This window comes from Triticum aestivum, chromosome 2D (assembly GCF_018294505.1).
Source record: "Triticum aestivum cultivar Chinese Spring chromosome 2D, IWGSC CS RefSeq v2.1, whole genome shotgun sequence".
NCBI classification, from domain to species: domain Eukaryota; kingdom Viridiplantae; phylum Streptophyta; class Magnoliopsida; order Poales; family Poaceae; genus Triticum; species Triticum aestivum.
Genome location: NC_057799.1, coordinates 157,555,536 through 157,573,998, shown reverse-complemented (window position 1 = coordinate 157,573,998; position 18,463 = coordinate 157,555,536). Strand labels below are relative to the sequence as shown.

At 47.1% G+C, this 18,463-nt stretch overlaps 1 protein-coding gene across 1 annotated transcript; it reads right to left on the bottom strand.

Moving 5' to 3' along the window:
* Nucleotides 1–10,688: 10,688 nt before the first annotated feature.
* LOC123052322 (CMP-sialic acid transporter 2) lies at nucleotides 10,689–15,755 on the bottom strand. The gene is made up of 15 exons (XM_044475461.1): nucleotides 15,450–15,755; nucleotides 15,060–15,123; nucleotides 14,912–14,975; nucleotides 14,714–14,825; nucleotides 14,550–14,629; nucleotides 14,386–14,461; nucleotides 14,197–14,297; nucleotides 13,383–13,454; nucleotides 13,233–13,281; nucleotides 13,095–13,136; nucleotides 12,849–12,970; nucleotides 12,695–12,754; nucleotides 12,561–12,609; nucleotides 11,199–11,293; nucleotides 10,689–11,106 (listed from the first exon to the last, which is right to left on the bottom strand). Exons 1-15 carry the CDS (start codon nucleotides 15,474–15,476, stop codon nucleotides 11,049–11,051), a joined length of 1,071 nt encoding a protein of 356 aa, XP_044331396.1. The 5' UTR covers nucleotides 15,477–15,755; the 3' UTR covers nucleotides 10,689–11,048.
* Nucleotides 15,756–18,463: the final 2,708 nt, after the last annotated feature.

The following is an 18,463-nucleotide window of genomic DNA, read 5'->3' as shown; positions in this document are numbered from 1 at the left end:
CAGTGTTGCCTCTATACACTGGTGATGCCCTTATCAAACCCAGTTATAGCGAGGATAGGTTAAGCGAAACGAAGCATATAAAGAAAGATCTTAAACCATTGTGTTTGTATGAAACAAAGAACTCAAAAAACGTAGAAATATAGACACTGCAAAAATTGAGATGGTATATAAAAATCCATATAGGATATCAAACCATGGGAGTGCATCAAAACTGGTACGTCATACCATTTTCAAAAGCGTAAAAATATTTGTACATACAAAAATACATATATAACACATTTGAGAAAAAATTCATAACAATATACTTTCATACGCGACGTAGACAAAAAAGACAAATACATACATGAAAATGGGCCAAAAAAATTTGTTGAGCAGGATTTTTTTGTAGCTTGCAAATCATAATATTCTTGAACGAAAATTTACAGATCCGTGCGAATATGTATAAGTTTTCACAGGATCTTTTTGAATTTTTTTAACTTATCATTTTCGAATTTTTGAAATAAAGGGCTACACATCTTCTCATGTCGCCTCCCCCTCGGCGACGCCAGGGGCCCCCGAACCCTAGCACCGCAGGCCTCCTCTCGCGCCTCCCTCTACCGGCACTGCCGCCGGCGAGGGCCGCGATGGCGGCGGGCCCAGCATCGAAGGCACCTGGGCGGGTGGACACGGCGAGATCCCACCGGAGGCGGCAGGGGTGGCCCTTCTCGTGGGATGCGAAGGTGGCGGTTGGGGTGGCGATCCCTTGCCGCGTGGCGGTGGCCGAAGCGCCATAGCCCGGCGGAGCAGAGGCCCTGAGATGGACGGCGGCGGTGGCGGCGCCCCATCTGACGGGGTGCCTGATCTGCGCGGAGATGGTGGCGGCGGTGACTACGGATCCAACCCCGATCGGATCTGCCGCGGGGTGGCCTTCAGCCGACCGGCGGCGTGTGGAGGGACCGGTGAGGAGATGTCGGATCTCCGTCGATTTACTGACGTCGGTGTTCGTCTTTGTGGCGAGACTCCCCTGGGTTCCAGCCAACCACGAGATCGGGACGACGTGGCTTCCGGTGAAAATCGCGCATGACTGCGGTCATGGCAGACGATGGCGGCGTCTCGAACATCGTTCCCTTCTCGAGGCATCGTCGTTGCAGGTCATGTCAACCTGATCGGAAGGTTTCAGGGGAAACCCTAGATCTGGATCTACCCGATCGGACGATGGCGATATTTTGATGTCGTTCTCCTTCCTGGGGGCATCGTTTTGAAGCAAGTTTTGGCTGGAGGGGACAAGAGGAGGAGCGGCGTGGTATCTGACACGTCGACAACGGCGGGTCTCAGCGGCATGGAGCAGCGGGGTGTCGCCGGTGGGCGTGTGATCATGGACGAGCGCAGGATGGTGGCATTGTCTGGCGTCGTGGTGGCGTCGACGGCAGCTAGACCGGGCAAGGTTGATGTAGCAGTACAGCACTAAAGATGGATTGGTGGCAGGTGGCTGCGGTGGCCTCATACCTGGCAGGCGTCCTAGTTGAGGAGTGTGTCGGACTAATGGGTGCCCCATACCCGATAGGCGTCCTGGTTGGGGCCTCAGGTCTTAGATGTTAGGTTTGGCTGCTAGGCCTGTTTGGCATTAGGCCTAGATTTTCAGCGCCCCTTCATCAACTGCATAGGAGTAGCGACAGATGCTGCCTAGACGGTGGCTTTAGTGTTACTGTTGTATGCCTTTGTAAGGTCTTGTTTGAATAATTAGTAAAGTGGCCGCATGCATCGCCCAAATGCAGAGGCCGGGGGTCATCCTCCTTTTCTGAAAAAACATCTTCTTATTCTCATTTGATTGTCCGGATGGCCTGTAAAGATAATAGGCAGACAACTTTTCAAACATATGACTTCAGGACTATACTCTGGTCTCTATCTCCGTACTTTAGCAGCATGGTACTCCCTCCATTTCAAAATAAGTGTCTCAATTTTATACTAAATTTAATACAAAGTTGTATTAAATTTGAGACACTTATTTTGGGACAGAGGGAGTACTATACGGCAGAGATAAAGCACGATGTCTTTCTACTTGGCACGGACAGAGTATTGCCTTTTTCTATGGGACCGCCTGCCATGCCATGCCTTTCATCAAAGAGTCGCAAAGCGAGATTCTTCGTCAAACAAGAAAGGGTAGCAGGGTTGGGTCAGCGGGTGGAGAGGATGGAGCCACTGAACTGAATCATAACTTTGGGAAAATTTGACAATTTTGACCTCAGGACGAAATCAAATCACAGAATGAACTGCATGTGAAACTATTTCACGCGGCTGACCTTTTTGTGTGGCACCCGACACAAAGGCGCCACACCCTACGGTGCAGCGCCTAGCTCTTGGGCATTGTACCTCGGTCCACCGTGGCAGCCCCTGGGCCCGCACCCATCAGTGCAGCGCCTCCGAGCTAGGCGCCACACATTTAATGTGGAGCGCCTAGCGCTCGGGCGCTGCACTGTCTGCTACTAGTTGGCTGCCCCCCTCCCCCACTCCCCCCACCCCACACACCCCAACCCCCATAGCATCCGACCCGAGCTTTGCCCTCTCTCCCCCTCTCAAATCCTCTCCCAAGTCTTGCAAATTTGAAGAATTTGTCCGTGGATTTCGAAGTCAAACCCTCCCTCAAGGTAATCTTCTTCGATCCCCTTGTTTTGATCCAAGTAATGTTATCAAATTGCTCATTTGTTACTAGTTTGGGGAAACCCTAGTTTTGTATGGATCTAGAGATTTGCATGGAGATGTGAGATGTTTGTTTGCCAATTTCCTATGATTAGGCTTGTTAGTATGTTAGGGTTATTCTTATGGGTGTTCTTATGTTGGTGCTAGGGTTAGGGTTAGGGTTAGGGTTATTGTTTCATATATATTTTAGGGTTTGTATTCCATGTTAATCCTTGGATTAGTACTCATGGAAGCAATGTTACGTTGTGTTGTTTGAATGCTTATAGGGATGGGAAGAACATGTGTGTTTGTTCATCATGGGGACAAAGACGCCTTCTTGAAAGGCAATATTGAACCGGACCCGGATGAGCTTGACATGGTGTTTGATAATAGTCCTAGCTATGCGGAGCTCTTGCAACAAGTGAGGAAAGATTTGAATTGGATGGACCCTAGTGATATCGTTGAGTTGGAGGGAAGGCATAATGTAGGTTTTGGAATGCACATCCGTTGGAAGACAATGCGTGTCAACTCGGAGCAACGTTGGGTTGCATGCAAGGAGACGGTGGCCGAATCACTAGACAAGGCTCTTGAGTTATTTGCAACGAAGAAGGTTCATTCAAGTTTGCATTTGGACTTGAACCGGAACCCCTCCCCTTTGGTTGCTAGTAGCCCCCCACCTGTGAAGCGAGATGAAATTGTTGAACCTCTTTTGACCCAAGAAGTGAGGCCAACATTGAGCCTGTTTACAAACAACCAAGATGAAGCTTTGCAAGAGGAGAATTATGAGTATGCGAACGATGACAATGAAGTTGATCTCCATGACAACAATGTGGGTGATCTCGACAAATATCATTTGCAAGAGACAATGGACCATTCCATCCCTTATTCCCGTGGCTATGCATCGGATTCGGATGATGAAGGTCCCGATGAACAAGTTGATGAGGAGGGCTTCACGGTGAAGGAGGCCGAAGCTTTCGAGAAGGTATTCGGTCGGGATCATCGGACTACATTGTTCAAGGATGTTAGTCTCGCGGATGAAGCTGTGGTAGATGGTGGCCAAGGTATATCTCTTGGGGTTAGGCCAAGCTCTCACCGTGATTTGGAAGACGACAAGAACTGGATTGCTAAAGGGTCTAAGTTCGAAACCTTCTTGGAATTGAAGATGTGGCTCGACAACTACTCGGTTACGCATTATCGTCCACACAAGGTGGTGAACTCGGACGTCAATGTGCGCTACACGGTTGCATGTGCATGTGAAGATGAAATATGGTCGTGGATTGTGCATGCAAGACCATGGAAAGGAGGTCCCACTTGGCACGTAGTGAGTTGTGTGCCAACTCACATGTGCCGAGGCAAAAGGGCGGATGGAAAGATTGTGTCCCAAGACCACAGACAACTCACGTCCGAGTTCATCGCTTACAGGCTCTCCAACTCAATATCCACACTTCCAACAATGAGCGTCCAACATGTCATTGACCTTGTGAAAGCCATCTTTCATTACAAGGTGAAGTACGGAAAGGCATGGAAGGCGAAGCAAGCCGCATTTAAGATGTTGTATGGTACTTGGGAGGAAGCATACAACCGAATCCCTAGGTTGTAGTTAGCCATGGCCGCGACTAACCCGGGCATGGTTCATGTGGTCGAGCCTCATGGGGAAAAAACAACGGCTCATGAAGGAAGGAAAGTCCGAGTATTTGGACGTACATTTTGGGCGTTCGAACAATGCGTGAGGGCTTTCGAACACTGTAGGCCGGTCATCTCCATTGATGGCACGTTCTTGACCGGACAATACAAGGGCACCTTGTTGGTTGCGATAGCTAGTGATGCTAATAACCGGGTGTTGCCATTGGCATTTTCTTTGGTTGAGGTGGAGAACTAGGAGTGGTTTTTGCGTCTTTTGAGGACGAAGGTGTTACCCGCTCAAAGGGAAATTTGTGTCATATCGGATCGGCATCCAGGAATTCTTAACGCGATGGAGATTGACATTCCCGGGCATGCTCCGTTGCACCATCGATGGTGCATGAGGCACTGTTGTTCAAACTTCTATAGGGCATGTGGCCTTAAGGAGTTGGCCGATGATCTTCAAGATTGTTGTATCACTTTCTCTGACAAGCGGTTCGCCACTTTGTACAACAAATTGCTCGCACACAAAAAACTTGATCCCGGGGGTCAAGACTTTCTCAATAGGCACATTGAATACCAGAACAAGTGGGCACGTGCTTTTGATGAAGATGGCCGGAGATACGGTCAAATGACAAGCAATATGGCCCAATGCTTCAATATGGTGCTCAAAGGTGCACGTGGATTACCCGTGACGGCAATAGTTCAATACACATTTGACAAGATGAATGCATACTTTCTAAAGTACTCGATGGAAACGGATGCACAAATAGCGGGTGAGAACAAGCGCAAGTACAAGTACAAGTTCCCACCCAAGGTTGATGAATGGTTGGAATTTCAATCACGGAAGGCGGACTCAGAAAAAGCTATACTATATGACAACGAAGAGTGGAAGTACGAAGTGAAAGAGCCAGGAGGAACCACAAATGATGGCCGCCAACATGGAGGTCGGGCTTTCAAGGTGTCGTTAACACGTTGTCATTGCTCTTGCGGGAGGCCATTGTTGCTTAATCTCCCATGCTCACACTTGTATACTGCCGGTCGCGTTAGGAATGTGGACATCAATCACCCCCTCACCGTGAGGGAGTCGGAGTTCTCAATCATGACGGTCAAGAAAACATGGGCTCCCCGCTTTCACCCATACTTTGACCAATCACAATGGCCGGAGTACCATGGAGTTCAACTATGGCCGGATCCGGAGTTGAAGGTTGTTAAACTGGGTAGACATAAGACAAAGCGTCTTAGAGGCGACATGGACGGATGGGGCCATGGTGGCTGCCGCGAAGCGGGCACCACCCTGTAACTTGCAAAGTTTTTGTTGCTCTCTGGATAGCTCTTCCCAGGCGTGCAACGCCTCCGAGCTAGGCGCTGCACTGCTACGTGTGACGCCTAGCTCGGAGGTGTTGCATGCCTGGGAAGAGCTATCCAGATAGCACCAGAAACTTTGCAAGTTACAGGGTGGTGCAACGCCTAGCCTGGAGGCGCCACACTGTACAGTGCAACGCCTACTAGGCGCTGCATTGCTCGGTGTGGCGCCTCCAGGCTAGGCGTTGCACCACCCTGTAACTTGCAAACTTTCTGTTGCTCTTTGGATCGCCTAGCTCGGAGGCGTTGCACGCCTGGGAAGAGCTATCCAGAGAGCAACAGAAAGTTTGCCTCCAGTTTGGGGCCAAAAATTCGCTAAGTGTTGGTGTGGCGCCTAGCCGAGAGGCGCCAAGGTGTAAAGTGCAACGCCTGCATGCTAGGCGCTGCACTGTGCAATGTGGCGCCTCCCTGCTAGGCGCCACACCAACACTTAGTGTTTTTTGTCCCTCAAACTGGGTCATTTTCAGGCACAGATAATTGCATCACAGAATAAACAGTAATGATCTTTAAGTTCAACAAAGACAACATTTCCTAGAGTGACCATCACAACAAGTTCAACATTACTAAGACATATCACTTCAAGTTCAACATAGAGCTACCACCACTCCAAGTTCAACCACATAACAAGTTCAACATTACTAAGAGCTACCACCACTCCAAGTTCAACATTACAAATAGAGGACGACGACTAGTTCCTTGAGCGCTTTTTGGCTCCTGCCCCCCTCCTGCTGACTATCTTCTTCGCCTTCCTAGGAAGAGCAACCCGCTCCGGCTCCGGTTCCTCCACGTCATCCACATCGTCATCCACATAGTCATCCAAAGCTGCCATCCGCGAGGTGCCGACCGTCCTTTTGCCTCTTTGGGTGAAGTCTTAAGGTGTGTATTTATTGATTCCCTTCCTAGGCTTTAACTCGTATGCAGACCGAACTTGGTAGGTCCCCAAGGTCATATCATCAGCAACCTATTACAAAAACAAAAGATATGGAAAGACTGTGTGTGAGGATATAGTTAGCAATGCATCAACAATTGAATATATGCTCATGCCATACCTCTTGGGTGACCACACCCACATCCTCATCCTCCAAAGGATCAGCATGGCCAGAAGTGGGATCTGATGGTGTCACCGACCTAGACCGTTCTGGTGATACATACTCGGGGTCACGACAACCGAAAAGGTTTGATAGTCGCCTTAACCTTTGGCCCTGGCGCTGCAACATGTACAAGTGAATGAGACATCGAACATAGCAACACATGTTAAGTGCTAGTTTGAAGGAGATGTGAACCTTAATGAATGCTTGAAGTGCACCTTCCCCATCGCTTTTCCCAACCGGGGTTGTTTAGTCTCGGTCTCATCAGCTGCTTTCTTGATCTGGGCACGCTATGAACAGAAACGGCATTAACGTGTTAGGCAAGCGAAGATGTGAATAGTGCGAATGGAAAAGAAAAAGGGCAAATACCACAAAGTTCATCATTGGAGCTGAAGGGACTGAGTTGCCTTTCCTGACTAATGCGTTGTACTCGTGGATCTTCCAAAATCTCCTCAGCATACGCCGGCTTGCATACCTCCACACGGGTACTTGCAAGAAACCATGTGAGATAGTTGTTGAACGCGGTCGGGCAGTGCTCACGAAGCTGGGCTCGTTTTCCAGCCTTAGCTTGCTCCACACTAAGCGCGAAATGTACAACATACTTCTTGTGATGCTTGGCCCAATCCTTGATCTTCCGCTGCTTTTTCCTATCCAACCTGCAAGTTAGAAACAGAATATTAGCACCATCGAAACCTCCGAGAAGCTGCTAAGTGCTCAAGGTTAATTATATCTTATGCATGTAGCAACTTGTCCGTGTCCTCCCACTCCGGCGGGTGTGGCTGGAACAAACCAAACTGGCGGTACACCCTATGTGCCAGGTGAAGCTCAACCGCCCAGTTGCATATGAGTGGGCACCGCATATGCCAGAGATCCCTATCCCTAGTGCACATCGGATTCAGCCTGAACTCTATAGGGTTACCAAAACTCTCCCCTCTTCCATACGGCTCCCATTCCACCTGCAAAATAGCATAGAATGCAAAATTGATTTCGAGTTACGATAGAAGCATGATAATCACTTATGCAATGTCGAGTTACCTGCTCAGCCGTGATCGTGTCCAGCTCGCTCTTGTACAACTTGTACATGACAGAGGGATCATCCGTCGTCTCATTTAACACATCCCACTTGTAGGCCCAAGTGGGGAGCCGTAGTGGGTCGTCTTTGTCGTCCCAATCCTCGTACTTCACGGTCTTCGGTCGTCCAACCGGCAAACGCTCCCAGCTCCATATGGAAAGTGCGAGCATACAACCACCAATACCTCCCGATGGCCTACAACAGGCTTCGTCCAACTGCACATAAAAGAGAACATGGTTGAATTAACAGGAAGATCACATTGATAATGTAGCAATGAAGTGAAAAAGAAACAACTTCATACCTGTCTATACAAGTAAGCCAGTGTCGCCGAACCCCAACTCCATTTGCTATCGAAGACGGTCAACGCCTTCAGCCCACATCCATGGAGCATTCTTGCCTGTGCCATCAGCAAACATAGTCCTGGATATCACGTACCACATGTAGACACGAGCATATGTCTTGACCTCATCCTCATTAGCTTCCTCAGGGCAAGTACCAAAGTGCCATGTAATCCACGTGAAAGGAGCACCGGCTGCGACTCTTTCCTTCTTCTTGTCTTCTGCTTCTGGTTCCCGAGGCTCCGGAGGAACCATACCGATAAGGGCATGCATCTGCGCGCGCCACCCATCAGAATCGGTGTTCATACATAGAGGATTCCCCTCGATAGGAAGACCGGTGATCATAGCAATATCCTGGAGCGTCACGGTCATCTCCCCGGTCCGAAGATGGAAACTGTGTGTCTCCAGCCTCCAACGATCAATAAGCGCGGTGATTGCTGCAGCATTGTTGGGTGGTGTCGACCGGCTGACCAACTGAATGAAAGGGAGAAGTCATGTCTCCCTTACATACGGTGTGTATCGCTCATCATAGCGCATCCCCCCAAGGTTGACCCCGTGAGACCGAAGCTTCAGAGGTGCAAGCTCCTACAAACAAACAAATCATAAAATTACATGTGGGTCATTTGTGTTTGAAATAAACACGAAATTCATAACACCGGCCACTTTCATTATTACCCGCTGCTCCACCGACATAGCGTACGACCAGTGTTGATGGTCCCAGTGATCATCGAGAAGCCAAACCATCCTAACAATTTCAAACAAAGCTTTCTTGTCAACATGATTATCTTTTGAATGCAAATAAACTAAAGTATGCCTACTATATGCAAAATTCAAAGCATTCTTGTCAATACGAATATAATTCAACACAAATAAACAAAACTAGGCCTACTTCATGCAAGATTAAATACAAATATATTTTCCATATAAAATAACATGTCAACCTATGTATCCAAACCATATCTTTTCAATAAAATCAACTAAACTAGGGTTGCAAAATTAGGTATCTAATACATGCAACATTCTAATCTAATCAAATCAAACAAGGGTTCCCCAAAATCTTCAAAATAGCATAAATTATATGGATAGAAAGAAGGGGATCGGAGCAGAGTACCTTCTAGGATGGATTGGTGAAGGAATCCATGACCAAATCATCAGATCTGAAGGATTTGGGACAGGGGATTGAGAGGGGGAGAGGAGAGGGACGCCGCCGCGTGTTTCTGGTGGTGCAATGGGGTGGGTGGGGGAGGAGAGGGCCGCCGCGGCTGGATAGTGCAGCGCCCGAGCGCTAGGCGTTGCACATTACCTGTGTGGCGCCTAGCTCGAAGGCGCTGCACTGGTGGGTGCGGGCCCAGGGGCTGCCACGGTGGACTGAGGTGCAACGTCCCAAAGCTAGGCGTTGCACCGTGTGTGTGGCGCCTGCGTGTCGGGCGCCGCACAAAAAGGTAAGCCGTGTGAAATAGCTTCACGGACAGTTCATTCTGTAATTTGATTTCGTCCCGAGATCAAAATTGTCAAATTTGCCGTAACTTTGGGCTCGAAATGTTGGTGAATGTGCGGTGGAGTTGTACGGGAGCCCCGTAAGCGTACACAAAGCATGAAGTACACATGCACTGCAGACTGCAGTGGAGCACACGGCCAGCACAGTCCTGTAGTACTACTACGTTGCTCCATTCCACTCTAGTATTATTTTACTTTCTGAAGGGAAGGCGACAGAATGGCCTCTGAATAATTGGGCAGCAAAGTTACCGTACTGTGCATCATCACCATCATCATCCTGTGACTGAGAGACGTCGTCTGGGATGAGTACTTCATTCGAGCGTAGTATCTGCCCGGCAAATTTAACAAATTTGACCTATAATCGAAATCAAATCACAGAATGAACTGGTTGCGAAACTATTTCACGCGGCTGACCCTTGGCGCAGTGCAACGCCCGGGAGCTAGGCGCTGCACTAGTGCAACGCCCGAGAGCTAGGCGCTGCACTGTGTAGTGTGGCGCCTAGCTCTCAGGCGCTGCACGCTGACTTGGGCACATATGGGTGCGACGCTGGCCGTGTAGCGCCTATCTGGGAGGCGTTGCACAGTAGGGTGTGGCGCCGGCGAGGCGGGCGCTACACAAAAGGGTTAGGGGAGTGAAATAGTTTCGCAACCAGTTCATTCTGTGATTTGATTTCGATTATAGGTCAAAATTGTCAAATTTGCCTATCTGCCCGGCAGGTAGCAGGCTCGGCTACTGTTGCCGGCATGGCCGCGCACTCTGTCTCGGGCTAGGGCTTGATCACCCACAGTGCGAGCCAACGGTTACGACGCACGGCACGGGTCTTGCTAATGCTTGGGCTCACCTCACGGTGGCCATCGAATGCATTGATTCCTACTACCTCTCATCGCGTAGGCTTCCATGTTGTGTGCCGCTGCTCCTACGCTCCAGAACACACAGCTGCTACGCTCGCCGAGCGCACGCCTCGTGATCCATGATAGTCTGCAGACGATGTTCAGATTTCTCTTTCTACAGCAAAAGCTATAAAGTTGGCTATGGTAATTTCATGCCAAGAGTAAGACACGGCAAACAGTTCGTGATAGCGTTTTTGCTGACACAGTACATTTCAGATCTTAATACGGGTATGGACATCTGGGCAAGTTCTCAGTGCCTACAATGATAATTACTCCGAGTATGGTTAAAGTGGTCAAAAGGACGGCATGAAGAAAATAGCCAGCATCTCACATTCTCGCTGACCTACCTAGACAAGAACCTGGCGTCATCCACCCTGGTCAACAAGCAAAACTGAACCAGGGATGCAACCACAGAAGCAGTTTAAGCGGGCGGTGAAGCTGAATACGTCACTGGGCAACCCGTTCCGCAATGCGGCATCAAGACCTTCGCTGCCAATCCTGGAAAGAAGATGGGTGCGGAACTCATTTCTGCTGCTGTGGCTTCCCGACAGAATGCAGATACACCGAGATAGAAACGACCCTGAAATTTTTATCAGAGCGCTTGTTAGGCCAATCATGGGATATAAGGCTCCAGTCGAGATATCTTGTTGCTGCAGTAGCATCACCACTTACGTAGATCCGAGGAAGAATGCAAGGGATAGATTGAAGCCAAACAAGAAGACGGATACAATTGCTGTCAGAAGCATTGCGACTGACGTTGAATACACCTGTATGTGTATGCAGAGACACATGGTTAGGCAATCAAAATAGAGTGCGTAAGTGTAAACACTATAAAGATAGCGTGAATGGCTGGTATCAAGAATCTTTTGATCCGCCTCAATAACTACTAGAGCATATCGTAATTCATAGCATCTCAAATAAAAAAACAAGGCATCTTAAAAATCACAAGGTTTGATATTTAAAGACCACATTAAGCTACTGTCCAAATTGCAGGATAACTGACTGATACAGTCTCGTTTTCTTGCTTCAGAAAGGATGAATCGAATCTTGCTTCAGAAGAGATTTAGATGGTCTGTCAATTACAATAGTTTCTCAGATAACAGAATGTGGACTGACGAGTAGTAACATATTTCCCCAGATGACAGAATATGGAATGCCAAACTTTCCCAGATAACAAACTGTGCAAAACGTGAGCAGGTATGGACATAATGTTTCCGTGACTTATTCCCTATCAAGCAGGTATTGACATAATGTCACTGCACTCAAGAATGGACAAAGTACATGCTATAAGAGGTAATCCAAATTTAAGCAATGCACGTAAAGTAAAACAGCCACATGGTTGAAAAGGTACTATAAACTGCCTTAAACAATTCATCATTACTTAAATCCACGACTGACTTTTGTAGTCCATCAAGGCACGAAAATTGATAATAGAAAGATGCAGAAAGTTCTCCACTTGGCATAATTCAATGAGACAACCATCCAAACTTAAGTTGAACTAGCAATGCATGAATATGATGCAATGCAACGAGTATGCCAAGCACATCTTTCTTTGAAAAAGAAGTTTAAAACCAACATGACGGGGGAAAGATTTTAGGAAAACATTCAAGCGGAGAATGTCAAGAGAGGTCGGGGTAGACCGAATTTGACATGGGAGGAGTCTGTTAAGAGAGACCTGAAGGATTGGAGTATCACCAAAGAACTAGCTATGGACAGGGGTGCGTGGAAGCTTGCTATCCGTGTGCCAGAGCTATGAGTTGGTTGCGAGATCTTATGGGTTTCACCTCTAGCCTACCCCAACTTGTTTGGGACTAAAGGCTTTGTTGTTGTTGTTGTTGTTGTTGTTGTTGTTGTTGTTGTTTATTCAAGATTTTAATTAAAAACTGACACTCAAACGGTAACTGCTGACTCGGTAGGGGCAACGTGAGGTGATGGAATAAGCTACAGCTATTAGAATGTGCAATTTTGTAGCAAAGATTGTTATAACACAATAATTTAAGCCATGAAACCATTGTAGAAGTTAAGAATTTGTACCTTGACAATATTGTCAGCATACTTCATCACCATTGATACAGCAATGCCACTGCAAAGAAAACCAAAAATATTACAAGGTAAGTTCATCCCAAATGATCAAATATTAAATCAGATCAGAGATCTAGCTGTAGTACCTGAGTGCATGGTTAAGAATCATCAGAAGTGTAATAAATGAGTAGCCATGAAAAAAGCCTCTACATTAGATGGCAGTCAGGTTAGAATAAGCAATATCATGCACTGTAACAAAATATTATGACAAGAAATGAAGCAATTTACAACACAACTAACTTGTTCATGACAGCATCAAAGTCCTGAACACAAATGGCAACTAAGTTGAAGAGCATTCCAAAAATGTACAGCCAAAAATTCTGCACATTGATGTTTCTCGAAGGGCGTTTTTTTATTATAGCCTGCATTGTTCAAAAATGAATATATCTTACACCCTTCAGAAATTCCCTTGACAGTCGAATCAAAATGATTATTTCTAAAGCAAGATACATAAGCAAAGAGGAGCAATTGCACAAAGTCACATACTTCTGTGTATACCCCAGCAAAACCACTTAGAAGAGCCATCACCTGAAACAGAAAGACAGTCAGCAAGTTGGGTAAAATCACTTCATATAACATGTCCAAGTGACTAGACTGAACAATTTTTCTCTCTTATATGCTTACAATGGCCATCATCCAACCTTGAATTGGGGTTTGAAGAACATGGTCCGATCTGAAAGGGGCATATTATTTCTCTTAGCTGAACATATTGATTAGAGAAACAAGGAAAGAATACCAAGAAGGGGAAAAAGAATCCAAACTTATTTTGCTTACGAGGGGTTTAGCTGAGCCGTAGTGCAGCCAGCACATAAGAGAATAAATGCAGCCCATTGAATTTCACTTAATCTGGAAAGAACACAAATCGTTCAGTGGTGCAACATAGTTCAACAATCACCATGCTAGATTAACAATTGAAAACAGGTGTTGCTGCCAATGCTGTGTTAGGGAAGAAGAGTGCTATGAACAGTTCTGGAAAGAATGAAGAGGAACAAAACATTTGTGGCACTTAAAGAATACCACATAGATTATGATGACAAGCTCAGGCTAGTGAATTATTCAAAAATGGCTACAGGTCACGATGTCACATGTTTGTATGGTCGTGCAGAATGATGAATACTTGGTGAGGAGTTGAATGCTGCTACATCAGAGCAAGTACAATAGAGCCGAGTCAGTTGGCTATAAGAAATAAACTAGTATATTCTTACTTAGTTGGAGGAGAGAAAAGAGGAGAGAGAAGGTAAGCGGGCTCTTGGTGAAGAGCCCGCACGTGCTCATAGGCACTTTGTGAGAGTGAAAGGTGGGCTATATAATAAAAAAGTAGTATACTCTTCTAATCAACTATTGTACATATTGGCTATAAGATGGGCTATAGATGACATGGCAATGGCTTATAGCCAGCAGTTGGCTATATTATTAACCATGCTCTCATTGCAGCAAAGGTATAGTATCCAACATTATATTACAAGGTTTGAAAGAAAAAAAAAGAAATACAAAAAATAAAGATGTCAGCAAAGTAGTAAAAAGAGCACATATTACTAGTTCCCTCTGTTCCCAACTTCCAAAGCCACATTAAGCTAGTCGATCTTACTTTTTCTTTAGAATGATACGGTACAAGACACCAGTGCTGATAATATTCAGGTTCTTCAGGATCTGGTAAGCTGGTGCGTCCACATAGGCGAAGATGTAATACTGGCAGGAAGAGGAAACATGGTTCAAACTTTTATTCTTGCAGACATGAAGTTATTTTATGACAAGAGAACTTGACAAGTGGGCATACCTGCAATAGATTCTTTACCATGTAAAGTACGGCAGGGATAGGATAAACACTAACTTCATCAAATGACGTACTTAACCTGAAAATATAAAAAAATGTCAGTAGAGAACAGGGAAAAGGAAATAGAGATTCGGAATTTAATCGGTAGATTATGGTAGAATGGTCACCTATTATCTTCTGTAACACCTTGACTGTTCCATGTTCTGTACAGGGCTAGAAGTGATAATAGACATTTTAAAGCTTCCACCTAGACATAGATGAATAAATTCAAGAGAACAAAAGGGGAAGCTCCTGACCCTACTATCACCAAGAGAAAACTTAAAACTCTCACCGAAAAGTTTGCTGTTGTGACACTATATTCATACTTTCCAGCTCTTTTTGACCACACAATGAGTATTGCCTGGGAACTTGTTAGTAATGTCAATGCAATTGTTACAATAGACCTGCAACAACAATCGACACTTGCCGGTAAACATTCTGATTTTTCAGAAACTATGTGATACGGCACAAAGGTTGCAAACAGTCTTACTTTTGCTTCCAACTATTCTTGCCCTTCGAACCTGCTGCGGTGCCAAGGGGGGAAGTTGCTGCAGCTGTATATATAGCACATGCATTAAAGATGTGATGTTACTGATTATAGTCCAAAGATAAATTTCAACAATGAACCAAGAGCTTACTGCTAGAAAGAGACCTCCCATCAGGGCTTTCTATGTCCTTCTGAGACACGGCGTCATAACTCTCCTTTAGATTATGCAGGATAAGACAGGTTGTCAGCACACAAGACAATTGATAAAGTACAGGTTCACCATACCGCAAGGAACCTCAAACGAACAAGGGAGGGAAGACATTGCCAGAGCTCGAAATTTAGCTCAGCCCCGGGGGTTACCAATGGCGAATCAGCATGTACTAAGAATCTTGGAACCCTACGGCGGGAGACAGAACAAACAAAAGGAAAAGGGGAAACGAAATCCGCCGCGGCAGCGATCTATTCTGACCTAAAGGCGCCGTCGACGGCGGGCCAGCGCGAGGAGCGGCATTCTTCCCTAGGGTTGCGGGTTTAAGCTCACCTGATCCTTCACTCTTCTGTACTCCATTGCGTCCTCTTGGGCCTTCGCCTTGCCCTCCTCTCGCCGCTCCTGCTGCCGCGGTTGCCGGCTCGGGAGGGGGAGGGGGAGGAGTAGGCGCGAGGCTCGACGATACTGGAGGCGGAGATTGGCCGCCGGGCCCTCCCCGTGAGATCAGTAGTGAGCAAGCGCGGAGCGGGCTGGGGTGGGGAGTGAGGAAAGAATCACGGCGGCGAGGAAGAAGAGAAACAGAAAGAGAGCGGAGAGAGGGATTTGGTGCTAGCTTTTCCTTTGGCCTCTGACGAGTGGGTCTGGGTCTCACCTCTCACGTGCTACTTCCTGGTTTGCAAATGTCTCTTTAATCATCTAAAAACATTTAATTGGCATTTTTTTTTCAGAAGTGGTGCATTTTTAGCTTCTTCAAATTTAGTAAAATTTCTTGTACCACCACCGGCGACACCCAGACGACACAGCCTCTTCGATTCTCAGGATTTGTAAAATACTACAATAGAAAAACAATGGTTTGAGATGTCATGTACTCTTGAATCTTGTTGATCGTGAAACAACTAGAATTACCATCAAGAGGGCTTAACACACCTCCGTGTTTCCAATTAACTATGGACGAGTGGGGCGACGTGCCTGCTAACCACATGTTCATTAATGACGTGGCCATTTCGGATGGCTGCCATGCGGCATCGACGTGTCCCCATACCAAGGCCCTAGCCGCCTCTCCCCTCTTCTCGCCTCATCCCTTCCCGTCTCCTCCACTCTCTCAAAGACAATGTTGTCGCAAGTGCAACCAATTGGCTAAGACGACGTGCAAAGAGGACCTTGACCTTTTGAGGCACAGAACCAAGACAGGACTTGGGGTGTTCATTTCATCCTTTTTACTTAGTTTGCGGTAGATCCTCTCTCTCTCTCGTGGTGCCCTCTAGCTAGGATTACAATCATTTTACCCCTGCCACCCCCCTCACAATGTAAAAACTCAGCCCCCCAATGTAACTTGGCTGACCAGACTGTACTAACTCCTTTAATACAAAGACTGTAGGAAACTCTCCTACGGTCATTCACGGTTAAAAAAAAGACGACATGCAACCGTGGGGCAAATTCTCCTTGCGGCGCGCTACCCACGGAGCTGGCACATCCTCCTCGCGTGGAGGCGGGTGCGACGGAGATGGAGGCCACCGTGGCGGCGACCGCAGTGGATCTAGCGCCTCAGGCGCCATTGTCCCCGTGAACGAGGTTGTCCCCATCGACGCCACCCCACTCGACGTATAGGAGCCAGGGTCGGAGCCCAAGGACTCAACTGTGGTCGTGATGCGGCTCCCTTGAATCGACAATGAGGTAGGACAGCTGGCGGTCATTGCTCCGACCCCTACACCTACCTCAAGACCTAATTCAGATGAGGAAGAGGACGACGACTAGTCTATCAGATGAGGAAGAGGAGGACGACTAGTCTAGGTAGTAGTAGCAGTGCCGAATAGAGACATTGCATATTTTAAAATGACGCTTAATGACAATGCAAAGTCACAAAATATATGTAGTGTGACACATTGTGACAACTAAATATATGCAGCCTAGTTCCTAACTAATACAGTCCAAACCCATATGGCGACTCCATATGGCAACTCCGCTAGAGTTGCTCTTATAGCAAGAAATTTGGATGGGTCGATTTTTCTCTCCAAAAGGAATGCTTAGGACGCAAATTCTAAAGACTTTAATCATGCAAATCAAACACCCTAAGTAGGATGTTTTTCCTAATGAATCAAATCCTTTATAAAACTTATAATACTCCTTTGAATCAAAGAAGTCCATTTTTTGGGTTCCTCTACGTTAGGGTTTTGGGTTCCTCTGGCGGCGGCGGCGCCGAGAGTTAACTATCTCCGTCCAACGATCCTCAATCCCCTCCTTGGCGAACGTCTCTAGTCAGGGCTCGGCTCTGTCTGGGGTTCTCGCACGTGCGGCGGGTTTGTTCTCCCACGTGGGGTTAGGGTTTCTCGAGGTGACCTCGAGATGGCATCTCAGGAAGAGGGGGGCGGATCACGCCCTAGGAAGGAACCAATCGAGGATCTTCTGAAACGTCTGGATCTGCAGGAAGATGAAGAGGATCACTTCGTGTGGGAGGAGGAGTTTCAGGAGGAACAGGTGGTGGTGAAGTGGCTAGCCATTGCGAAGGTCCACATAGATAAGGGGTTTAGTCCCTCTGCTCTCTATGCCGATATGAGATCCGCATGGAATCCAGCAAAGGAACCACGATGGCACAGGATTGAAGACAATCTGTTCACGGTGCAATTTGGCTGTTTGGGTGATTGGAATACGGCAATGAACATGGGGCCATGGCTCTTTCGTGATCACGGCCTCCTGATTGCAGAATACGATGGGTTTACGAAACCAACATCCATTGTTCTTGATAAGATAACGGTTTGGGCAAGAATCATGAAGCTACCGGATAATTATCTCATACCGGCTGCAATAAGAGGGATGTGCAGGAAGATGGGGAAAAACCTGGATATCCAGACTACCCTACCAGCAGGTTTTGCAGGCGAATTTGTCCGAGTCAGAGTGGAGCTTGATGTTACAAAGAAACTGATCCGGTTTGTAGGGATCACAAAGAAGGAGGTTACAGACTATTACCAGGTCCAGTATGAAAAACTACCCATCTTCTGTGGGCATTGCGGTATGATGGGCCATTGGTACCAAGAGTGTGGAACTGGGGAACACGACGTGACCAAGCTTGAATGGGGAGATTTCTTATTGGCTGATGGTGGTAGAGGCCGTGGAAGAGGATGTGGTTCTGGCCTACCTCTACCCCTGGTGACAATACTAATATTAATATGACGACGAGCTGGCGCCACAATGCACTCTTTAATAGGGGATCCGCTCAACACAAGGAGAATGAGGTCATAGCTAATGAGATGACTGATGCAGATCAGGTCCATGAAGAAATGGGATCGGGCTCAACAGAACAGGCTCTTCTAGGGAAGCGACCGGCCTCGGAATCGCAGACCGGGAGCATG